Source organism: Balaenoptera ricei, chromosome 8 (assembly GCF_028023285.1).
Source record: "Balaenoptera ricei isolate mBalRic1 chromosome 8, mBalRic1.hap2, whole genome shotgun sequence".
NCBI classification, from domain to species: Eukaryota; Metazoa; Chordata; class Mammalia; order Artiodactyla; family Balaenopteridae; genus Balaenoptera; species Balaenoptera ricei.
In genome coordinates this window covers 102737965-102763380 of record NC_082646.1, presented here as the reverse complement: position 1 = coordinate 102763380, position 25416 = coordinate 102737965, and the positions used below count along the sequence as shown (strand labels likewise).

Genomic DNA, 25416 nt, shown 5'->3' with positions numbered 1-25416 from the left:
ACTCCCGTATTCTCATTCTTGTCCCTATTATACCCCCCTGGCAGCCCCAGAATCATTCCAGAAGTCTCACTTGCCCTCACATCCAACCATATCTCCCTGGTCCCGGCCCCTCCCTTTTTCATTACTGGAAGCTAAATCATCGCTGTGGTCTCCTAATTGGTCTGTCAGGTCACCCCCAACTCTTTGCCAGACTGGCCTTCCTAAAGCATCTTCCCAATCACACGACTTTCCATAATCCTAACCAACACCCAACAACCTTCAGGGACCGCCCCCCCCCCCCCGCCCCGCCCCACCACCAGCCTGTCAAGGAGAATCTATAGCCTTCACCCTGGTGTTGAACGCCTTCCCCGACCTGGCCACAGTCTCCCTTCTCTGCCTGCCCTTTCACATCCTTCTTACCCCCTCCTCCTGTCCCCTACTTTGGCAAATCTTAACCCAAATTAAACTCTTCCTTATGGGCCTTCCACACCCCCTCTTTCTCTCCCTTGACCACTCTGTTGTGTCCTCCAGCTAAAAACTCTCTCCTCCATTTCTTCATGTCTTTCCTCTACTAGTGAGTACCCTGCCCCCAGAAAGTCTCCTCCAACCCTCCCAGACAGACAGACGTAGGCCCTCTTCCTTACCCTGACATGTAAGATACTCATTAATGATGGAGACCAGGTACTGAGCACCTTGGTTCTGTACCCTGGACCACAATATGCGCATATAAACATTATCACCCATCTTTACAAAACCCCTGCACATTAGCTTCCTGGCTGTGCACATAAAGAAACAGGGCTCAGGAAGGTCAGGTGGTCAAGGTCCAAAATCACCAGCTAAGGAGGAATCAGCCAGGAATTGGAAGCCAGGTCTTGTCAGACTTTGAAGGTCTTGTGCTGTCTTTGTCCACCCTGCTTCCCACAGCTTGGATCAGTGGTTGTATCACTGTAGCACATCATGGTTGTATCAGTAGCACATCGATTTTTACTCTGTAGTTTAGTGATGTATATTTATTTCTGCCTGACTGGTTGATACGTCCTTCTAAGAAGAACCATGTTTTTTTATTCAATTTTTTACAGACTATTACATCTCCCTGTTTTATTTCTTCCTTATCTCACTAGAAGGGGGACTTCAGGGAAGCAAGGACTGTGTCTGGTTAGCTCACCATTCTTGCCCTAGCATCTAGAACACGTCTGGCCCCTGTCCACACTCAAATGTTTGTTAAACAAAAGACAAAATGGAGGAAGGCAAGGAGGAAGGAGGAAAGGAGGGTAAACTAATAAATATTTGTTAAATAAATGAATCCAGTGAACACCCTAGAACATTTAGAAAAAGCTTCAGTGTGTGAAGGAAGGGACACATTTGTATTTACTGCCAGGAAAATTGTTCAATTTGTTCCTTAGGGCTGTCTTTTGAAGAATCAAAAGAAATGTCCACAAAAGTCAAGGACTATCTATCAAATTACAAATGCAAATACCATTTGACAAAAAAAAAAAAAAAAAAAAAAATCCACTTCTAGAAAATTATTCTGCGGATATACTCACATGCGTGCAAGGTTATTCACGACAGCATTTTGTTGTAGCAAAAGATTGGAAACAATCCATATGCCCATCAAATGGAGATGGCTGAATATAAATTATGGTACATTTATACAAGGGATGATTATGCAAAGCTAAGAAAGAATGTGGAAGTTCTCTCTATACTGACATGGAAAGATCTACAGACTATATTGTTCATTGAAAATTCAGGGTGCGTCCATGTCCTGGCTATTGTAAATAGTGCTTCAATGAACATTGTGGTCCATGTGGGAAGCAGCAACATAGCACAGGGAGATCAGCTCGGTGCTTCCACGACCTAGAGGGGTGGGCTGGGGAGGGTGGAAGGGAGGCTCAAGAGGGAGGGGATATGGGGACATATGTATGCATATGGCTGATTCACTTTGTTGTACAACAGAAACTAACACAGCATTGTGAAGCAGTTATACTCCAATAAAGATCTATAAAAAAAAAAAAGAAAGAAAGTGCAGGGTGCAGAACAATATGTCTGATATGTCACCCTTTGTGTAAAGATGGGAGGAGTGGATGAAGCCTTTGTTGCAAATGCACAAAGAACCCTGAAAGGATACATAAGAAAGTGAGAACAGTGGCGGAGAGTCGGGGAGGGTGAGACTGGGTAGATGGGGGACCCGAGTGGGGAGGAGGCTTTTCATAGCATAACATTGTCTTAGCAGCTCTGGCTGCTATAACAAAATAACATAAACTGGGTGGCTTGTAAACAACAGAAGTTCATTTTTCACAGTTCTAGAGTCTGGGAAGTTCAAGATCAAGGTGTCGTCTGATTCAGTGTCTGGTGAGACATCACCACATAAATTGTTTGGTTTCACAGGTTCACAGCTGGAGAGGAATTGGCCTCAGGATGAATTCTACCTTGAGTCTCACCCCATCTAATGTAGATGATATTTAGGTAAGACTTTGGACTTAAACTTTAAAGTGGGTGCTGGAATGTGTTAAGACTTGGGGGCTATTGGGATGGAATGAATGTGTTTTGTGTGCAGGAAGGACATGAATTTGGGGAGGCCACGGGTGGAGAGCTGTAGATTGAAAGTCTGGGTCCCACCCATAAATTATTATGTTGAAATCTAATCCCCAATGTGATGGTATTAGGAGGTGCGGGGGTCCCTTGGTGGGTGATTAGCTTATGAAGGTGAAGCTATCATGAATGGGATTAGTACCCTTATAAAAGAGATGCCAGATAGGCTCCTCATCCCTTCTGCCACGTGAGGACACAGTAAGAAGGCGGTGTACAAACCAGGAAGCGGGCTGCCACCAGACACTGAATCTGAACTTCTCAGCCTCCAGAACAGTGAGAAATAAATTTCTGTTGTTTAAAAGTCATCCAGTCTGTGGTTTTTTTTGTTTGTTTGTTACAGTAGCTTGAATGGACTGAAGACAAACATTTACTTGCAAACATTTGAACTTCAAATGATAAAAGCCAGTGGCTAAGGACGGGCTCACCTGAATGCCAGGGGGGATGCTGTAGATGATCCGGATGGTTTTGCAGTCTGGGTGGCCAGGCAGAGAGTGGGGAATGAGGTGGTACTCCATCTTCCCTGGAGGCTGGGTACCTGTCTTCACCCCATAAATGGTCTTACAGGTTGGACACTGCAAACTCCCATCCTTAAGAGACAAGGTCAGAATAGGAAACAGTTTTAGTAATGACCTCCCCACCCAACCCCAAAAGGTACCAGAGATAAAGGGCTAGGGTTGGGGGCAAAATGCACCCAAATGAGTAACAGACCTGCGTTACCCCCCTGCCTGGCTACTGAGGCCATTGAAAACTAAAGCTTTCTCCAAAATAAGAGGAGGAAAATTCCACACCAACCCCATGCTCCATGCTAAGGGACATGTAAGAGAGACCCCATCCTTCATAAGGAGACCGGGCTTTGCCCTGTATCTCAGGACTCTGATGGGGGGATGGTGGGGGACTCTGAGTACAGTGACGTGAGGGGTCATGGTTTCACAGCGGAACCTGGTGACGTGTCTTCTGGAGGGATAGGAGGAGAGCTTGGGAGAGAGCCTGGACAGTAAATCCTGTTCCCAGCTTGAAAAAAGAAAGGGAGTGAGGAGAAGGAAAGCGTGGGCAGGGAACAACGTGTGTACAAAGTTCTGTCACACAGCGGGGACCAGAGTTCTCCAGGACTTCCAGATCTCCTCGGGGAAGACTGGGATCTTCTGCAGGGCTATTTAAGGACGTTTCCATTCAAACTCTACTCATTTAAAGGAACAGCTTGTATTCAGGGCAATGGAAGTTACTCCGTGTGATCAAAGGATGGGAATCCAAGGCCAGGGTCCCACTCTCTGTTCTGGCCTTAACTTGCTTCGTGACCTTGGATGAATCTCTCGATACAATAAATTCTCTCTGGGCCTTTTCACCCCTCTTCTCTGTAAAGAAGATAAAAACTGCGTGCTTCAAAGTATTAGTGCAAAAGAGAATAAAGGATAGCGTCTTCAACATTTTTGAAGCACCATGGAAATAAACGCAAAAGTACTTGATTATTCTTGAATACAGTTATCAAAAAAGGGAATAAATGTTCTAAGAAACCCCTTTAAACCCAAAATAACCTCTTCAAATGCCAAGTCCTGATGAAACCTTTTTTCTTAGGGTCAGGAAATTGGGCAAGGGATACAGACACACATCGTTCACAAATAATTGAGCTCCCTGAGACAAAGAAAGATCCCAAGATTGGCACTTCGGGAATTTCAACCACAGGGCTATATTAGGATGAAGGGAAAAAACATACAGCCATAATACAAAGGAGATACTAATTTGAATAACAATGCTAACAGCACCCTATAAAGTAGGGATTGTTTTATCTCCATTTTCCAGACGGAAAATGAAATGTCTGAGAGGTTGAAAATCTTGCCCAACGTCATTTGGCTACTAAGCCAGGGTTTGAGCTTAGGTCTGCTGCCTTTACTCTTTTCCCACAGCAAGAGAAGTACAGAGCAGCCCCTGAAAGCCAAACATTTTTTTGGATGAATAAGAGGTTGGAGGATATCACAAAAATCCCAGACTCTGAGGCAATCCAAGCTGGGCCTGGAGAAATGAGTAGAATTCTAATTCATGCAGATGGGGAATGAAGGTTATTCCAGGCACGGGAGAGAACATGAGAAAACTCAGTGGCTTAGGCATTGTAAGGAGAGGGTTATCATCTGAGGACGCTCCCAGATTCCTGGAAACCAGCTCTAATGGGGGAATACCACTCCTCTGTCATTAGTGGGCAAGACAAGCATCACAGACAGTCTTCCTCTCCTCGAACAGTAGGACCCTAAGGGACTTCCGGTTATACTTTGATAAAATCTTTAGTGCTTTTAAAGGGGCAGTGAAAGGTGTTTTGAAATTGTCCACAGAAAATGAATTGTAACTGAAAATCACTAGCCCTGGGAGAAGGAAGGGTGATGGGAAATCCATCCATGCCAGTATGAGTGAACACTAACCACTGGCCCATCATCATGGACCACTCCCCCTCCGGACTCTCAGGGACAGAAGTCTACACCTTTCAGACCACCACTCAGTGTGGATACAGGGGGAGAGTTGGGTAGCATAGACCAAAAGGAAGGTAAAGACAGATTTTACCAACATAATAATTTCGTGGAAAACTGATCCTGCTGAGAACAACCAAGTTCATCACTCCTGCTGCCCTGGGATGCCTTTGAGACTCCCCAGACCACCTGCGTGCCGCTCCAATAAGGCCTCCATGCTCTTGCACCCCAGGGCCCACGTGGGAGGTGGCAGCAGCCCCGTGGGCTGGCACTAACCTTGTTGCCGTTGTTGTACATGGCGACCAGGCAGTAGATGTGGTAGATGTGGCCGCATCTGGACAGCTTACCCACTAGGTCAGGCTTGACCGTCGGCTGTGGACCCTTGTAGCCCGAGGGGGCCGTGAGGCGCTCCATGCAGATAGTGCAGTCCTGGGGGTGCGAGGGGACAGAGGAAAGAGGACATCAGCTCTCAATCAGCCTATGAGGCCAAAGCATCTCCAAGGTGGTCCCCGCGTGATCTCAGAGGTCAGGTGCGCTATTTCTGCTCCTCTTCTAGAAAGCCCACAAACCAGGGTAAACATGCCTTTGGGAATCTAAATAGAATCCTGCCTTGCTTTGCACAACAGAGAAATTCCTGAAATAATACCTGATGGTAGAACATGTTCATTTAGGCTGGCCAACAGAATGATAACCTCCTTGGGGGCTGTGACCGACCGTCCTTCCTTGGTATCCTTCAGTGGCTTGTGGAGGAAACCAATGCTTGCAGATAGACTCACTGACAAGCTTTATCTAAATGGAACGTCTGTAAAGGAATTGTATTTGAAGTGTCCTGGAGAGGCTGCTGTTTAAATAAGTCTACAACAGGATTTCTCAACCTTGGCACCATTGGCATTTCGGGCCGGATAATTCTTTGCTGTGGGTGCTGTCCTGGGCCTTCCTGGGCATCGTAGGGTGTTTAGCAGCACCCTTGGCCTTTGCCTACTAGATACTATCAGTATTCCCTCTCCCCCTCCAGTCATGTAAAATCACCTCTGGTTGAGAACTGCTGATGGACATCAAGCCCACTTTAAAGTCAGTGCCCATAGCTTATCATACTGCCTTTCTTAAATTCAGACTCTCATGTTAAGGCAGTTTAGAATCAGTCAGCAGTTTGCTGAGTGGGGAGGTGGGAGAGGTTAAGCTGCAGCTGTCGCTCAGGACCATGAACCTTGGAGCCTGGGCGTCCGCTCTGACCAGCTCTGCACCAGTCAGGACTTAGAAAGCAGCTCCTGCCGCATCCTGCGGGAAACCCTAGCAGAGGAGATGCCTGTGGGTGACGGAGAAGGTGAGCCCCGCCCCGTCTCCCCTGCACTCACCTCGTCTGGTGGATGCCGGACTTTCTGCAGATACTTCTTCAGCACTTCTTCTGGGGTTTTACCTGTGGGGACAAGATGTTCAGCGGGCCACCAAGACAAGCTGGATGTGCCAGAGAGAGGGGAGTTATTAGCCAGGCTCAAAGCAGAAAAGGCAAGCAATTCATTGCGCAATTGGATTTAAGAACTGAAAGGGAACAGAGTGGTAGAAGATGGAGGGAGGTGGTCTGAGGAGGTGGGAGGTGCTCACATCCACCTTCATCTCCTTAGGTCACTTCCCTGACAGCCCCCTGCCTAATTTCAACAAACCCACTTGAGTTGAGTGGGTTTCTCTTCCACATCATCGAAGAGCCTGGACCCGCCCAAACGATGCAATGAGATGACGAATGAAAGCACTCTGTAAACTGTTACACACTTAAAAGCATTAGGTAGGCTTATGGCATTCCTTTTACAACGTGCTAAGTACTGTCTCAATCGGTAACGTGGAGTCAAAGTGTTATTATTTTTATGGGAAACCAGGAATTTATGACCACAGCTTCAGGACGGTCTTCTCTGGCTGTTGATGGCATGATCACTGCCAGCAGAGTTAGCCCAGCAGTAGGGAAAGGGTGATGCTCTGGGAAGCAATCACCTGACAGGTGCATTGATTCTGGAATTTTGGGGAGGGGGGGAACTGGACCCCTAAGAGGCAGCCTAGCCTAAAGGCAGGGGATGGGATGATACAGACTCACAAAGAGGCATAGAAGTTTGAAAAAAGGGTCAGTGCCTCCCTGGGTGACTTTCTTAACTTCTCTAAGCTTCTGTTTCCTCACCTAGGAAATAGGCAAAAGCAACCACTAGCACCTACTGAGAGCGATGCTTTGACAATTAAATGAGCTAATGGATGTACAGTTCTTTGGCACTTTACCTGCTAAGAGTCTGATATATGCTGTTAGTAATAACAGGAAGAGTGGGAAAGTGCAAAATCCTGCCGTTTCCTATGAGACTACAAGCAAGGCAATCAAGTTTATTTAAGCAGAGAGATTTTGATAGACTGGAAAAGTAGGACAAGGGTTTGAGGAAGTGGATCCTGCAACATTCAAAAGCTGGGATGCAGGCCCTTCCTTCCCACTGCCCTGCTCCTCTTAGAAGAATCAAGCTTCTATTAACTGAAAGCCTATTGCTTGCCGGGCTAAGTCACAGTATACATATGATCCCATTGAAACTTCATAACAAATGTGCAAGGTGGGGACTTAGGGGTGACGGTGAAATCATTTAACAACCAATACCAGAGGCTAGAAAGACCAGCCACCGAGCTGAAGTGGGGTCCTTGGTGCCCGGATAAGCACAGGTATTTGACCTCCTAGTTGTGGGATGTGAAAAGGGAGAATGGAGCTCCTAAAGGGGAGTTCGAGGGGCCAGAGTGTCTGGACTCTCCAGAGGGACACAAGACAGTGGTTACTTCCCCAGTGACATGGATGCATTACAGGACATACCTGCCGGGTACCGGTTGTGCCCATTGTAAAGGTGAGAAAATAGAGGCTGCCTGGGGTCACAAGACTGCAAGGGACAAAGTTGGGGTATGAGTCGAGTCTGTTCGGATTCCAATGTCAAAGTGATCTTTCCCTCTAATGTATTGATATTTTATCTGTGTCACGCATCCTATTTTTATGTGTCTATAGTTTTGCGCTGCATTTTTATATTTCTCAAGGTGTCGCCATCTGATCCATACCTCATCCACTTTGGTGTAATCATCAGAACAGGTACTAGGTAGGCCCATTTAGCAGATGCAGAAATTAAGGCATAGAGGGTGAAGGCATGGGTGTGACCCTCAGTGGTGGAGGCAGAGCCACGGCTGGGAGCCAAGTCTGTGACCTCCCCGTCAGGACCCCTTTCGATAAAGAGGCCGATACCTTTCCTGGCTTGTTTCTTGGTGGTCTTGCGGCTCGTGTTGGAAACCCCTGGGATGGATTTTATTTCGCTCTTGCTGACAGGGGGCGGGTGGAGAACCAGCTTTGGTGGCCTGGTGAGACACACAGGCAGCCCTGCCGCACTCATGAGGATCCCAGTGATTCCTGGAAGGGCAAGAGCATGAGAGAAGAAGGACTGGAGAGTCAGCCCCCCAAACCCCCCCCAACCCCCCCACCCCCAGTAACCTACTCGCCTCCTTTCCACCGGCGTTCCCATAACTCATGGATTCTCTACGTAGCCTCTACTTTTCTCGGAAACGTATCCATTCCCTCATTTTCAACAGCAAGCTTTGCTTTTCACAATCAATTCTCCCCAAACTCTTCCTGCCCTTCCAACCCAACTCCTCACACCCTCATTTGTCTTAATCAACATCCGAATTGTCTCTCTTTTTACAAATGCTCACTATACCTATTTCATTGCTTTTGTTTTTCTACCTTCAGCCGGGGGCTTCTCTTACCTGCCAAGGCAGGGTTGACAGGACTGGACCCACTTAGGTTCTTCACTGGGACGGTGGGGACCCTGAAGAAGGAAAGAGCAGACGCATCATGCTTTGGACAAGTGGGACAAAATGGGCCAGTGGAGGGGACCCCAAAACTTCACCCACTGAGGGGTTCCCCTTTCTTATTACTACTAAAGAGGCAGTAAGTTCTTAGCCCCTCAGCCAGAGCTGGTACCTTCAAACCTTGTCAGTCCACATCATGCCTCCACTCAGAACCTCAAAACTCAGAAGGGCTCTGCAGTTCCCTCAGAGTCCCAGGAAGGCCTACACAGCCCTGCATGAGCTGCCAAAATCCCCCACCCCAATCCCCCCAGCTCTCTGGCCTCTCCTCACGTCACTCGCCTCTTTACTGCACTCTAGCTGTTCCTCCTACTGGCCAAGAACAGTCCTGCCTCAGAGCCTTTGCATAGGCTGTTCCCTCTGTCTGAAATGCTGTTCCACCTGACACCTACTTGGTTCCCTCCTACAACTTCTTCAGCCTTGGCTCAAATGTTCCCTTCTCAGTGATGTTCCTGAGGCCATCTTATTTAATACTGCTAACCACCCCTCCATCCCACCCTGAGACCCCCCAAGCCCTCTTTCCCTGGCCTTTTTTTTTTTTTTTTGGCCACGTCCCACAGTTTGTGGGATATTAGTTCCCCAACCACGGATTGAACCTGGGCCCACGGCAGTGAAAGTGCTGAGTCCTAACCCGTGGACCGCCAGGGAATTCCCACGTATGATCTTTGAAAATAAGTTGTTGCTTCTTATCTTCCCTCCTAAAATCTAAGCTCTACCAGGGCAAATATCTTTGTCTGTTTCGTTCAGAGCCTGACACTAGTAGGCATTCAACAAATATTGGTTGAAGAAATGAAAAAAACATAAAGAAGCAAGTTCAAACTTGGGTGTACAGTCACCTCAGAAGCTTTTGAAAAGGCAAAGCCCCTTGCCTGCCTCAGAAGCTCTACCTGTGGGCCAAGAGAATCTGCATTTTTACAAGCTTCTGCTGAGAGGATGCAAAGGCAGCCGATCCCTAGTCTAACATTTGGAAACCACTGCTCTAACAGCTGTCACTTCTCCTTTTCCCTGAGAAACATAAATATCAGGCAAGGCCTCCTCCCTTTTCTGTCCTTCTCCCCAGCAACTTGAGCCAGGATGGAGAGAACACAGCACAGCTGCCTGGGAAAGTTGAGGCCTCCCACGGTGCTGAGTAGAAAAATATGAGACACATGGGGCTGGGTCTTGCACCATCCCCCTTGCCACCCAGGCCTCCACAGCTGGGTTTGGGAGGGGATGTGGGCTTGGAGAGCCTGATGGACGGGGTCACCGATGACTCCAGGAGCCAGAGTTTCTGCTATGGGGGAAGGGTGGTGCTGGGAAAGTAGGGGGAGGGGAAAGAGTACTTTTGTTTATTTGTTTATTAATTTATTTGTCCATTCCTACTGAGCCCACTTTGTGTTGGATACTCTGCTGGTTGCCAGGGACACAGCAGTGAACAAGACAGCCCACAGCCCTTCATCCATGTGTTAAAATCGCTAACAGGAGTAGAGTCAGGCACTTAATCCCAGGCACCATTCTACCTGCTCACCATATATACATCCATCTAACCCTTCCAACAACCTATGCAAGAGGTGTTATTATTATTAGCTCCGTTTTAATAGGCAGGGAAGGTGAGACACAGAGAGGTTAAGCAAACTTGACGAAGGTCACACAGCGAAGGATTTGAACCCAGGAAATCTGTCTCCGGAGCCCATTGTTTTAGCCACTCACTAGGCTGTGCTCTTGTGTCTGTGTAATCCTCCTAACACCCCCATGCTGCAGACAGAAAACACGAAGCTTCAGGTTTAAGGAATAAACCCACAACTCAGAGGGGAGGTTGGAATGTCACCTCAAGGCTGAGCCCTGGGTCTGTCTGTCCCCCACGTGCCCAGAAGGATGGGTGCTTGCCTGGCCATGCCGAGTCTTCTGGGGCCTCTGTCCCTTCCCAGGGATGATGACGTGTGCACCGGGGTTGTGAGAAGGATGTGGAAATAACAAATGTGGGTGTGTTTGTGTCTCAGCAGGCCACCAAAGGCTACTTGTCCTCAGAAACTGTCCCCAGGGTAAATCAAATCCCGATGGGAGGAGGGGAAAGCTGAATTCAACACAGAAGAAAGACACCAAGAAAGAGAGGCACAGACTCGATTCCGGACTCTGTAACCTGCCCCACAAGGCCAGGCATGGTATTGTGGATGGGGGGGGGGGGGCGGTCAGAGAAATCAGGTTAAAGACCCCGTCCTGCCAGTAACAATGCCCATCAACTTTTCTGAGCCTCAATTTCCTTATCTGTAAAACTGTGAAAGTCTTGGGTTAGAAGCTGCCAAGGAGACTTCCTGATGATTTCCCACCCCACTACCTGGGGACCCAAGGTGCCATCTCTGCCCTGGGTCCCCCACCTGGAGCTGATTCTCCTCCCGCCTCTCTCTGGGGAGGGTGGGGTGGGCAGGGTCCCGCCTCTGCGCCTGTTCTCTGGATCCGCACCAGGGGGCAGTGGGCAGTGGGCGCCACCCAGCCCAGCACCTGCCTTCCCCCCTCACCATCTCCAAGGCCCCCACTTCAGCTGATAAGTAGCTGTGATCTGGGTGACAAAAGCCACCTTTGTTGCCACAAACTGGACTGGCAGGTTTCCACACCCAACCTGGTTAACCAGGAAACAGTCCGTCCCCAGTGCGCACGTCTCCAGTGCGCACGTCCTGGGCAGCCCGAGAACTCAGGGTCGGGGGCAAGGTCTGGGGAGAGGGAGGGTCTGCTGGTGAATACTGCGGAACAGGTGGGTGTCCCTGCCAGGCCAGGAAAGGGACAACATGGTGGAAGGGCTTGTCAGGAGGCTCTGGAGGCTTCCCCAGCAGGGCTTGGGGAAGAGGGGATATTTGCTTATGAAATACAGAAGGGTCCAGCGGAAGGGGCCCTGCAAGGGGGTCAGGATATCTGCTTCTAGCCCAGCTCTGCACTGACTTTGTGCCTTTGGGAGAACCGTGCAGCCTCTCTGCCATTCATGACTGCATCTGAGTTACCACGCAGTAAACAGGGCACCCTAAATCTCTGTCTCATGGGTTCCCAGGGAGGATTTAGGATCTAGGTCGAACACTTTGTAAATAGCCAAGCCCTATGCAAACTTGGGTGATTGTTTACATTTTTTGGTTCCCAAAGGTGAGAGGAAGTTGGGCTTGATATAAAGCCTTTTCCTGCTTAATATTCCAATTTTCTCAGATTCTTGAGGATGTCAGGTGTAAAGTATTAATACAAAGTTGAGAGCTGGGCAGATTGTTGAGCTGGCAACACTTGATCACCCTTCCCCCACCGTTATTCGTTAAAATGAAAACCAAGAACAGCCTGTATGGTCCACACCGGTCACAGCCTGTTGGGGCCCCCAGGGTTACAGGTGCCTGACTCCTTTTCCTGGAAATCAGCAACCCAAAGGCAGGTGAGCGTTCACGTCCTCCAGGCAACTCAACTCAGCAAAAGCTGCCTGACCCAACTACTTGTTGGCCAATCAGCAGACACCCCCCTGCCCCCATGCTGTGGGGAAGTTCCCAGTTATGGAGGGTGCACGTTTTAATTTCTGTCTCTAAAATACAAAACTAAGAAAAGAGAAGAGCTGGCAAGGTGGCAGGGGAAGGGGGGTTGATGAGGGGAGAATAGCTCTGCAGATACCATGGTGAGAAGTGTTTTTCTGGGAGTTATGAGCCAACCCAGGAATCCTCGGCAGAACAATGGTCTTGTCTCTCCAGCAACCGAGGTCTCGCTGGAGATAGAGAAGCTTCCATTCTGGAAAAGAGGGCCAGAGGGGCGACTCCCGCCCTCCTCAGCACAGCCCTCCTCTCTCCTCTTTAGAAACCCCCTGCTTGTGTCTCTGAATAATTCACAGGATCTTTTGTTCCCCCCAAACCCTTCCCTCCATCCCACCTCTCCCGCCCTCCCTGGTCTTCCTTTTTTCCGTGGGAAAGTTACTGGAAGAGGTCATGGGCAGAGAGGGGAGGGGGAAGGGGCCGTTGGACGACAGAAGGTCGATGGCAATGGCAGACAAAGGGAATAAACACGCTAATTAAATGGCCAAGAAAGGCTGGAGGAGAAGATGGTAGTGGGGGTGAGGGAGGTGGTAAGAGGTGAAAAGGAGAGGGCTGGAAGACAGAGAGGGTAGGGAGGGGCCTCCCTTGTCAGGAAAACAGAGCAGAGAAAAAAACAACCTGTTTCTATAGCCCTTTTGAAATTGCACTGCCCAGACCTCCGCCCTACTCTGCTGCTCGGATTCTATTGGCAGGCAGACACTCAAGCAGAGAGATAAAGAGCTGCCGACTCCTTCATTGACATTTAAAGCAATCTGGGGTTCCTTTCCCTCAAGTATGGCATGGGGTCACTTGGCTTTTGTCTAGGGCGCCAGAAATGAAGTAGGGTGTTAGATTCTGCTCAGCTCGGACTTCAGTAACTACAGAGCGCATAGATACTGTTCGTAATAATAATAGCAGCTAATACTGAAAAGACTCTTAATATGTGCCAAGCACTGTAGTAAATCCACACTGAATATTTCATTTAGTCCTCATGACAAACCCTATAAGCAAGGTACTATTCCTATCCCCATTTTACAGATGAGTAAACTGAAGATAGAGGATGCAAAACTTGCCCCAAGTTACGCAGCCAGAAACTTGGGTTCCAGCCCAGCCAGTCAGATTCTAAAGACTGAGTTCTTACCCACTATAGGAGCCTCCCTCTGCCATGCCAGCAGTCGCCCTGGAACTCCGTTAGAGGCCCCGGGATGCTTCTGTACGCCAGTGTGGAGAAATTGAGCAGCGGCATTGTGCGGGTACCCCTTCCCCTCTGCCAAATACTTCTGCAGGCTCAGAGGAAGTCATGAATATCCCAGGCATCTGACTAGCATCTGACCATTTCTAAATTGCCTTTGAATACAACGAGGAGCTGGGCTTTGGCCAAAAGAGCAGAAGACTAGGAGACGAAAATCTAGGTTCCAGTTCCCACTCAGTAACACATGGGCTGTGCACCTCTCCTTGGGGAGTTAATTCCTAGCTGAGTGCCCATGCCTGACACTTGCATCACGGTGTAAGGTAATGAGTTAATGCCGGCGAGTGCATCGGGTCAGCTGTTAAGGGGTGACTTCTCTTAGCTGAGGTTTTTACGCTGACTCCATGGGGTAGGCAAGGCAAGCATGATGACCCCCATTCCACACAGGGGGAACATGGACCTTGCAAAGATTCGATGCCTCGCCCAGTGGCAGAGGCAGGAGTGAAGGCCCGGCCTCACAGTCTGCAATCTACCCTCCTTCCTGTGTCCTCCCAGCGCTGAGCCTCTATGTGCAGAGATCTGCCTCTGGGCAGCCTGACCTTCACACTCTCGTGTCCAACCTACCTGTGAACCATCCCGAATGTCTGGGGCTTGGGTGGCAGGCAGGGCCAGGCTCCTCCAGAGAAAGGGAAGATTGGACAGATATAAGAGGCCAGTCTCACAAGAAATCAGCGGCTGGCAGGCAAAGGCTACGGGTACCACATGGACCTGCGTCTCTCCCATTTTAGGATCAGGAAGGCCAAGAGGATGATAACAAGTAGTTATAACAGAATCTACAACGTCCCCAAGTTGTCACAGGAATGACTGAGACAGTGCATGGAAACTGCCTGGGAGGTAGTAAGCACTCATTAAACATGGGCTGTTATTCCAATCTGGAGGCACCAGAGGAAAGGGACTCACCCTCACTTGGCACCTACTGTATGCTGGACACCGTGGTATGTGATTGACAGGGAAGCAGCATGGCTGAGTGGGGAAGAGTCTGGGCTCAGACTTCCTAAAGTCTGAATCCCGTTCTCCGCTGATGATAAGGTATGTGCCCTGGAGCGAGTGAAACTCTCATGTCTTCAAGGGCAAAATGGGATCAAAAAATGCCTACTCCATCGACTTGTTGTAAGGATTAAGTAAAGCGATAAAGCCCCCAAACTAGAGCACGGTGGGAGCCCATGAATGTTGCCTGCTATTTCTTGGTAGGCATCACCTGCTTTAATCCTCACTGCAACCCTAACATGAATATTACGGCCAGCATTTACAGACGAGGAAGTTGGGGCTCTATGATGTTAGGGATCCGCCCCCATCACAGGGCTAGGAAGAGGCAAAGTCTCCATTAGAATCCAGATCTGCTGGACCCCAAAGGCCACATCCTTGCTTACCCACCACACCGTGCTGCCTTCGACCTGCAGCCAGGGGGTCAGGCGAAGACGAGGACGAGCTTAAGCCTTGGCAGCCCTTCCTTCATCTCTGACCCGGATGATCAGTGACGTCTGACGCCCCTGGTCAGTCGATGCCCAGAGGCAGCCATGGAAGCACCTACCCGGAGGCGATGAGAACCCGGGACTGGGCGATGGCCAGTCGCTGCAGGTTGGGCCGATTCAAGGTCGCCAGGGCCACCCTTCCGGTCTTGCCATTGGCTCCCGGGGCGCTAGCAGGGGAGCCCGCATTCGCCCCTGCCGGCGTGCTGGAGGCTTGTCGCCGGATCGCCTGCGATGGGACCGTCTTCACCGGGCCTCGCATGGTGCCCGTGCTGTCCAGTGGCTTGGCCCCAGGGCCCGGTGGGGGAGGCACCTTGACCGCTCCAGACTCGGGCATGTTCTTGCGGGCAGCCGGGGGCTGCAGGGGTCCAGCGCTCCCGTTGGCCACCGCGGCCTTGACGCTCATCACCAGGACGCACTGTGGGCAGGAGCAGGGCGGGGCGGGGGGCGCGGCGGCAGGCCCGGGGCTGGCTGGCCAGGACTGGGCCTTGGGCAAGGTGCCAGTGACCATGGGGTAGATAAGATCCAGCCGCCGGCGGACGCGGCGCTGGCGTTGGGTCTGCCGGTTGATCTGGCCCATGGTGCTGAAGTCAATGACGTAGCTGAAGCCGATGGAAGTGAGGTCGATCCAGGGGTGCTGCTTCTCGTAGGCGTGTTGGATGGTGATGCCCACTTCCATGTCGTAGGGCGTCCAAGAACCATTGTCGTTCTCCCACTCCCACACCACGCCCTTCCCAGGGGCCGAGGTCGGGTCGTAGTAGTTGCGGCGAACTGGGCGGAGGGTCCCTGCCAGAGTGGGACAGAGGAGAGGATCAGGGTCACCAAGGGATGAAACTGAATTGTGTTACATTAATAGGCAGACATTAAACGAGTCCTACAGTGTGCCGGCACTGGGCTGCCGGTTGAGATATCAGCTTTGAGTGAGGCTCATTCCTGCCATGTTGAAGTCCAGCAGTCACAGGGGGGTGAAAGCAGATGAGTTACAAGGGGAAGGATGTGGGAGACAGTACAGGGTACCAGAAAGAGCACTTCCTGGTTTGGAGTCGGGAGACCTTAGTTTGCAGCCAAATTTGATCACTTAATATAACACCCCACAACCTTCTTTTCTCCCCTCAAGAAACAAGATGATGACTCCTTGCCGAGTTTTTGTGAAATTAAATGTGGCTCACTCACTCATCGAATATGTATTTGTCTGTGGCAGGACCTGGATTTCTCATGCGCCCTGTACTTTGCAATAAAATATATAAAGCCCTTGACACGTGCTAGGTGCTGAGAAATATCATTTCCCTTCTTCCTTGATTCTCCAAATGCCTCAGCCCCGAAGGCTACAGAGGAAAAGAACACAGGGTCATGGGACCCTAGAGGATAGAGGAAGACTCTGCCCCCACCCAGGAAGGCTGCCCAGGGCTGGGGGCGATGGAGCTGGCTCTCTGGACTTCTTTGGGCGTGGTAAAAAAAAAAAAAAAAAAAAAAAAAGGTCAGGTTGAAAGAACTCTCTCATATTTCCCAGCATTAAATCTTATATCAACAACTGTGATAGTGATCATAAGAATAACTTTCTATTTATCTAATGTCTTTTGTTCCAAGAAGCTCAACCCTCCTAAAGATAGGATAGTCTCAATTTTGATAGTCTCACAGGGGGTGGGGTGGGGGGTGGTGAGGGCAGGGAGGAGATTAGGGTTTATTGCAGGGGAATAGGACAGAAGAAATGAACCCGCAGGACTGGCAGGGAAAACTAAGCCTGTAACTGTTGCCTCTTTCTCCTCTATCTACCGGAACCTTGACTTCAGATCCATGCCCCACCAGGGCTCATTTCATGGATATTAACATCAAGGCTGAAGATGCCTGGTTCAAGGCCGGGTAGGGAGACTGGGGAGAGCTCCAAGGATGCTGGAATCTCTGCATCCGTCAGCTTAAGCTCTATCCATCAAAGTGGTGGGAAAAGGCTCCCCTTCCCTGGCCTCTGACCCACTCCCTCCTCCAACCCAGAGGGAGACACCAAGACTGGGGACAGAATCTCATTCAAGGGGGGAAGAAAAGGAACAATGACTATTCAGGCCTTTGTCAGGTCATAACCCACCGCCCCCCCACCCCATCTCCAAGCCCCTTAATGACCCAAAACATCAACATTCAGAGGCAGGAGGGAGAAGCAGAACAATCCCCTATTCAGCGCCAGGAGGTCTGCTGGATGTGGGGGGGAGCAGGAGAGGAGGAGGAAGAACGGGGTGGCCAGTAGGCCCCTGGTTTGCCGCCATTTCCTTCCTAAGGCGCCAGCTTGCTGGGGGACAAAGAGCACAGCCTTTGGATCCAACAGCAGAGCTTCCGTCCCTTCCAGCTGTGTGATTAAGCCTTAGTTTCCTCATCTGTTTGGGTCCTGGGTAGCTTCTTCAAAGGGTGGATTTGAGGATTAAATGCAGCAATGAATATAAATGCTAAGATAATACCTGTCGCATGGCAAGGGCTCAATAAAAGTTGGTGATTATTATTGTAATTTATCTTCTATTTTATGTCTTAGCAGGATGGAGAAGTCACGGGGAAAGGTTAGTCCAGGGGATGTGAAGTGTGTGTGTATGTGTGTGTGTGTGTGAGAGTGAGAGAGAGAGAGACAGAGACAGAGACAGAGAGAGAAGAGGAGGACGAGAGAGAGAGTTTAAACTCCCTCTTTGCACAATCTTTGTTACTTAGAAAGCACCTTCAGCTATCCTAACTCATTTGATCTTCCTGGCAATCCTATGAAACAACATTTAAAGGTGAGGACATTAAGTTTAGAGAGCTTAAATGACACTATTTTATTCTCTGTCCAGGGTAGCAGGGACAAACAATGCACTTGACCAATTCTCATAAATGTGCTTAAAAGGCATTTTTCACAATGGTGGTATCAGTCCCAGCTATGCCTGGGAGTTGCCCCAGAACTTCTGGGAACTCTGCCCTGCCTCTTTCCAGGTTTATCCTCCTCTCTGCCCTGGACAGATGCCCCCTTTTCCTCCTGCATTCCCTCAGTGTTCCCTGACTCCCCGCTGCCCCTACTATTCACCAGGTCCCGTCTATCAAAATGCCCTCCTTCGCTGTTTTGATCTACTGAAATTTTCCTTATCATTCAGGTCCTATGCCATTTGCCATCCATTTCTTGAAATGCTCTCCTAGTCCGGGCTCCATCTTCAAGGAGTCTGGGGCGCACAGCTGCTTATGTCTGATGGGTACAAGCATCTCGGCACTTTTCATATCAGTGCCTAAGGCAGAGTCGGCAGTAACGAGGGCTCCATAGACGTGCTGTGATGGGGTGAGGACTTCTGGCTACGTTGGCATTTGATCATTTATCCCATATTGCTGAGTATGCATTAGCTGCTGTGAGGAATGCAGATTCAGGCACTCCCGAAGCACCTCCCAGTCTAAAACAAGGCAACTGCCTAGTTATGAGGCAGAATATGCCACCAAAAAGGGTGTCAACAAATGCGGTGTTAGCAGAAAATGTAACCACAACCCCACCGTGCTTCAATCTCTTCCGTGACTTCCTTGTAGGTCAAGACCAAGATGCTCTCCACCCACAACCTCCGTGGTCTCCTCGAATCCTAATACACTCTGCCCACATTTCTGCCCCACTGGCCTCCTGCAGACTCTCGCCACTGCCTCTTCTCCTCTCTGGGTTGCTTCACAATCTTGGTCCCTCCCCACCCACACTCTGGCATCCTCTTGGTTACCCATCCTTCAGATTTCAGCTCATTTCCTCGAGGAAACCTCTCTGGGTTGTCCGACCAGGTAAAATTCCTGCTCCTATTTTTTACACCGTCTTGAGGTGCAGTTACACATTTATTTGTGTGATTCATTGGATGAATGTCCACCTACCTCATGGGACTCCCAGTCTCATGAGGGTGGGCATCCAGGAGTTTGCTTAAGGCTGTAGCCCCCATGCCTAGCATGTCCTGAGGGCTCAATAAATATCCACTGAAGAAAGGAAGTAATAATAATTTGGAGACCATTTCAAGAAATGGAGACCATAACAAAGAGCATAGGGCCTGAATGATAAGGAGAACTTCAACAGGTAAAAGTGATGAAGAAGGGTATCTCAGGAGAAGGGACCTTGTGAATAGTTGGGGGGAGGGTGTCTAAGGGAATGCCTGAGAATAAAAGGCACATCTATTTGGCAGGAGTAGAGGAAAATATGGGCATACAGGAAGATAAACTTGGAAAGGTGTGTGAGAGCCAGGGCATAGATGGTCTGGACTGCCAGGCTGTGAGGGCTTTTATTTACAGGCCACGAGGAACCACAAACCAGGTTTGTGACACAGAGAAGTGATGACACCAGAGCTGTTCCATTTATTAGTTCCAAATGAGAAGTAATGGGGGGGGGGAGAGGGGGGAGGGTGCTGGCAGCAAAAATGAAAAGCAGGTGATAGATCAGAGGGACCCTACAGAGAGGTAATGGGTAGGACCTGACCACAAGTAGCTGAATGCATTCCAAGTGATCCAGGATCACGTGCTTTCGAATCTCCTGGGGAACAGATCAGCAACACCCTCCAGCACTGAGGGTCGGCATCCCTGGGAACTGGGCCCGGGAATCTGCACGTGAACAACTGCAGAGTATTCATTCATCACATATGCTCAAGTTTCAGCTTCTACATGCCCGTATATATGGGGCATCCAAAAAGAAGGACGAGACGAGTCAAAGACCCCTGAGGCTTTGTCCACGAGCGAGTGGTAAGGTAGTGACGCCATTTAACAAGAAGAGGGGTGTCACAAGGAAGAGCTGATTTTTGGAAGGAAAGATGCTGCGTTCAGTTCAGCCCTAGAGGGTTAGTTAAAAACAGAAGGCAGACCTCAGCGCGAAAGTTGTGGGACAAGAGAGGTGGTGGGATTACATTCTCTGATTATTTTGAGATCACTCCATCTGACATGGGCGAGTCCTGGACCTTTCTATTATCAGGACCCTGAATTAGATGATCTGAGGAAATCCACTGGGTCCTAAGGTGCAGTGTGACCCAAGGACAAGGCTTCTAATGGGACAGGGATAAAGGATTTCACAGACGAAGGAGGAAGAAAGAGGAAAAAAGTTTTTTCCAGCAACTCAGACACGTACATCCCAAAGCACCCAAGTTGTCCTGGCTCCTGGGAAATGAGAGACAACACCTTTCAGGCATGACCCTAGGACTCCAGGGCATTTCACCCACGTCCACACAACACGATGCTCCTGTACCCAGGAAATCCCAGGCCTCTCTTACCAGCACCCCTCACCCCCACTAGAATGTTCCATGAGGGCAAAGACTTGGATGGTTCGCTATCTCTATATCCCACAAGCCTGGAACAGTGCCTGCACAAGTAGGACATGGGCACTTGATTCAGAATCTCAGCTCTGCCGTGGACTAGCTGTACAACTTTGAGCAACTTCATCTTTTTCAACTTGTTTCCTTTCCTATGAAATGAGAACAATGGGTCCTTCATAAGATGGCCGAGGATGAAACCAGATAATGTGTGCAATGTGCTTGGCGCCTCCCTCGTACCATAGCTATCATGTGGTCATGACATTTGCTCCCACCACTCTTGTGCTCACACAGGGTGGGGAGTATAGTTGGGGGGGGGGACTAAAAATCAGCTTCTATCAAACCCTTTAATCACTCTCCATCTGACTCTTGTCACTGCGTTAAAGACATGAAAGAGGCAAAAGTTGCACAGAAAACTGAGCTGGAGGGGCTTCCCTGGTGGCGCAGTGGTTGAGAATCCGCCTGCCAATGCAGGGGACACGGGTTCGAGCCCTGGTCTGGGAGGATCCCACATGCCGCGGAGCAACTAGGCCCGTGAGCCACAACTACTGAGCCTGCGCGTCTGGAGCCTGTGCTCCGCAACAAGAGAGACCGCGACAGTGAGAGGCCCGCGCACCGCGATGAAGAGTGGCCCCCGCTCGCCGCAACTAGAGAAAGCCCTCACACAGAAGCGAAGACCCAACACAGCCAAAAATAAATAAATAAATAATAAAAAAATAAAGGAATTCCAAAAAAAAAATAAGAAAACAGCTGGAAAGAACCCTCCCTCGTACCATGTTACTTCTAATTAGCGTCATCACTGGTGCAGAGTCCAAACCCATTCACCTGCCGATCTGCATGACGGGAGGAAAGGAGCCAGAAGGAACCCTAAGGCTGCTCTTCATTCTACGAAGGAGAATGAGGCCTGAGCAGTCAAGGGACTTGCTGAAGGTCACAGAGTAAGCCAGTGGGTCTGGAATGAGACCCTGAGTCACGTCTCCCACTGCCAGCCCGGGTCTTCCCCCATCCTGCTGCCAGGCCCTGAAAATGGCAGTGATCAGATATGTTGGAAGATACAGAGCACAGTGATGTTGGAAGTTACAGGGGACAGAGCTCCAGCCACTGTCCTACAACAGAAAAAGCTCAGCCCAGTGAATGATCGTGGGTGGAGCGGACCCGACAGAGGCTTTTGGAAGCAGCCAAGACTCCTTCACCTCTATCTAGCCCTGTCTCTTCCCTTCTTCCCCATTCTCTAGCCCAAAATGCCTAGAGGAGACCAGCATAGAATGCAAACAAGCTCAGACTCAGAGATGGTCTGGGGAAGGAGAAGGGCCCAGGACAAACAGAGGTGGGCAGAGGGTATCTGCAACCTCCCAGCCATCTCCCTGGAGACAGGCTGGATGAGGTTGGAACCCAGGGGAGTGGAGAGTCTGAGGACTTCCTTGGCAGCAGGGCAGGCAACTTCTGAAAAAACACAGCTCCCATGTCAGGAAATGTCCCCACATAGAGGAGGCAACAAAAAAAAAAAGAGAGGAATCGCCTCTGGGCAGGGGACTTCCAGCTCTCCTTTGTTTATGGGGATGTTTCTGGTTCCCAGCTTCAAACTGTGGCTTGGGGATGGTGGGTAATTTAATTAAGCATTGCCAGGGCTTGGCCGAGGTTGCCTGGGAGCCGGTGGTTTACAGTTCCTACCCTGTCACGGCTTCATCAATGAGCTATATTGAGAGGAACTGTGTGTCTGTTGATGGAGAAGACAGCGGAGGGGGCTGTGAGCCCAGAAACCCAGAGATTCTATTCTGCTTTGACAAGCTCCCTGACAGACCCAGCAATCCTGGGAATTCAGCCCAGTGCCTTATGCACCCAGCGCACCCAGCGCGGGGCCTGGCGCTGAGGATGGAGGCTCTCGGTCCACGGTGGCCGATCAACCATTAGAATGAGTGGATGATACCAAAGCAGTCTGAATCCCTCAAAGACAGACAAAAAATGTACAACACACCCTGAGGCAGTTTGAAAAATGATCCAGGGCCAGGTCGGGTCTAAAATCTGAGGAGCTCCAGCCTCCGACTTAACTGCGGACCACCAGGCAGTGGGCAGCCTGTCCTCAGGGAAGGGTGGTCAGACCCGGGGGAAGTAGCAACTGTCCTTCAACCCAGTTTTCTCCAGAACTTCATTTCTGTAGTAAGGGCCCTTCAGGCCATGACCCTTCCTAGGAACCATGCCCATCTCAGACATCCCTAAACACTGGTTAAACTTTCCCCCTTCTCAAATGTGGGACAAGGCCTGGGACCTTTATGTCACCAAGGTGTCTCTCCATCTGCTGCTGAGATTTAGTCTGAAATAGAAAAGCTAACACCTGCCCATTTATTCTGAGCAGGAGTGCAGTCCCCTGTCAGGTAAGTGTCTTGACTGTCAGACTCTCTGGCCCCACCTACAGGGCTAGTTTCCCCCTCCCCCCCAGTCTGATGCCTCCACCCTCACCTCTCTGACTTCTATCCAAAGTACACAGTTACCTTCTCCCCCTTCCCCCTTGGCCACTCTTAATCCTCTTTCTCAATCTCCCCGCATTCCTCCTTATTCCCTCCTCCTCCCAGTCTCTCTCAGCTCCAGCCCCCTCCCTTTCCCACCAAGGTTTAAGCCCCTCCAGATGCTAACACTTCTGGAATCCTTTCCCCAGAAAGCTTCACTCAATCGGTCGGTGTCTACAAAGTCCTTGGCAAAGAGGTTATTAGGACTTATGACTAAAGATGAGGACACAAGAGTGGAAAGATACCCCTTTCCCATGACAATCCTAATTAGCGCACAGGATGCGGGGGCTTTCCAAGGAGGCGGAGATGCCTTTGCTCACACAGCTGTTCTCTGACCCTCTGGGACTCTCCCAGTCCTCCTCTCCGGTCCCTCCCCTCCACACCTGTCTCTCCAGGCTCCTCAGTCACACTCTCGAGAAAGCCGAGCCAGAATCCCCAAAACAACTGCTCACTTCCGTGAAGAGGCTACTGGAGAGACAGACCTGTCCCAGGTAAATTAAGCCTGGGCACCATGCGTGGGCCACGCAAAGAGATGCAGCCCCCTCTGCCCCTCACGCCAAGGACCCACCACCCTGACCTCCAGCCTGCAGGCTCTCTTCTTTGCTCTGACCTGGAAAGGCTGGCCAGCTGGGATGTGGGATTTGTGGTGGCCACAGTGGCAACTTGATTCTCACAAAAAGATAGGAGTTTAGTGTCCCCCATAGGGGACCTTTACGGGGCGAATCTTGGGGACAGTTTCTTTTTAGGAATCTTCCTCCTCCTCCTCCTCCTCCTCCAAGGACAAAGCGATCAGCTTCCCAGCCAGGCATTCCGGAGCTGTGTCCCTCCCCCTCCTCTCTCCATCTGCTCTGGCCTGTTGCTTCAACACTTGGAGTGCCCAAGCAGAGGCACTCACCAATGCCACAGCAACCCGGGCGTTTCCTGCCCTGGAATCCCCCAAGTCCATCTCTGCTCCCAGAAAAGCCCCTCCCTTCCCATACTAGACTACAGTGAAAGCCTCCCGGGAATCCCTTCTTCCTCCCCCCCAGTTCCCACCCTCCAGGTTGCAGCTGTGGGAAGCCATCCCACCCCGAGGGGTAGAAGCAGCGAGGTGGTTGACCAGGGGAACGTGTGGCAGGCCCAAGGGTGCCTGAGGCACAGTAGGGTCAGTCAGCCAAGGTGATGTGTGAGGAATGAGAGCAGGAAGCCTTTCCTATCAGCTGGGATTGCTTGTGGACTGGTGAGCCCCTGAATTTCTACAAGAGCCACCAAGCGTTTAAAAGGGGGGCGTGAAAGGGGGTCTTTTAGGAGCTAGGTTGAAGCTCGGTTTGCATAACCAAACCACGGATACTATTTGCATGGACGTTTATTGCAGGGAGTATCTTAAGAGGATCGTGGGGCGTCAAGCGCCCCCTCCACGACCACCTCTCGGTGACTCCAGTGTATGGAGATGCGGACAAAGGTGGGCCCCGGTGGGCTCGCGACGTGGGAGATCTCAGGGCAGGCAGGGGAGGAGGCGCGGGCGGGGCAGGGGCGGCCGGCTCACCGGTGTCCTGGCGAAACTGGTTCATGGACTGCAGGTCGATGATGTAGGGCGCGAGACGGCTGTCCACCTGGCCCAGCACCACGCTGCCCCCGGCGCGGGGCCCGGCGCGAACCACCGCCTCGATGTGGTGGCTCACGGCCGGGCTGTAGGGACGCCAGCGGCCGTGCTCGTTCAGCCATTCCCAGACCACCACGGCCGAGGCCAGGAGCATGGCGAGCCCGGGGCTGCGGCGGCGGCAGCGCTGCGATGCCTGCCTCCCGGGCCCGGCGCGCCCGCCCTCCTCCGCTTCCTCCTGCGCCGCCGCCTCCGGGCCTCGACCGCGCCCCCCGCCCCGCGCCCCGACACCCCGGGCAGCCTCAGCTCCGGCCCATGGGTCGCTCCCCAGCCGCGCATCCACCGGGGCCCGGAGACCAGGGCCGCCGGGCTCCGACCGCGCGCCGCCGCCGCCTGGGTGCTCCGCTGCTGCCGCTGCTCCGTGGGGTCGAGTCGCTTCATGCAAGTGTCCGGCTCTCTGCAAACTGGCCCCCGCCTAGCAAAGCCACCCGGCGGGCGCGAGCTGGGGCTGACGGCGAGGCGAGCATCGAGCCCTCGCACCAGTTGCGCCTCGGGCTCCGCAGACGCCGGGGTGGGATCTCGCCGCGCGATCGCGCTCGGACTGGCACGCCGAGTTCCCCACCCCTCCCTCCCCACCCTTTCACCGCACGTTCAGTTGTCGCCGCCTGGGAGAGAGCTCCCCCTCCCTGTGGCTCCGCTCAGCTGCTTCTAGAATGAATCGCCCCTCCCAAGCCCGGCGCTCGGGCAAACCCGCGCCTGTGGAGGGTTTCTCCGGTCCCTAGACGCGGAAAAGCGACCCCCCAGGACAAAGCCCCGGGACTGCAGCTGTTGCCGGCCGTAACTTTGCAGTCTCCCTCCCAGAAATGGAATTTTCTTTTTTCTTTTCTTTCTTTCTCTTTAATGCAGTGTGATCGGTGTCCGTACCGCGAGCTCCGAGACACTTAGTGTCTTGCACACTCACGCTCGCACGCA

At 51.2% G+C, this 25416-nt stretch overlaps 1 protein-coding gene across 1 annotated transcript in view; it reads right to left on the bottom strand.

Moving 5' to 3' along the window:
• DTX4 (deltex E3 ubiquitin ligase 4) overlaps positions 1–24669 on the bottom strand; it is a 33261-nt gene extending 8592 nt beyond the window's left edge. Inside the window, exons 1-7 of the mRNA XM_059931657.1 lie at positions 24391–24669; positions 15169–15892; positions 8781–8842; positions 8266–8427; positions 6377–6438; positions 5298–5450; positions 2994–3155 (exon numbers count right to left, since the gene is read on the bottom strand). Of these exons, the coding sequence (XP_059787640.1) occupies positions 2994–3155; positions 5298–5450; positions 6377–6438; positions 8266–8427; positions 8781–8842; positions 15169–15892; positions 24391–24601 (1536 nt within the window). The 5' untranslated portion in view covers positions 24602–24669. The remainder of the gene's footprint in view (positions 1–2993; positions 3156–5297; positions 5451–6376; positions 6439–8265; positions 8428–8780; positions 8843–15168; positions 15893–24390) is intronic.
• Positions 24670–25416: the final 747 nt, after the last annotated feature.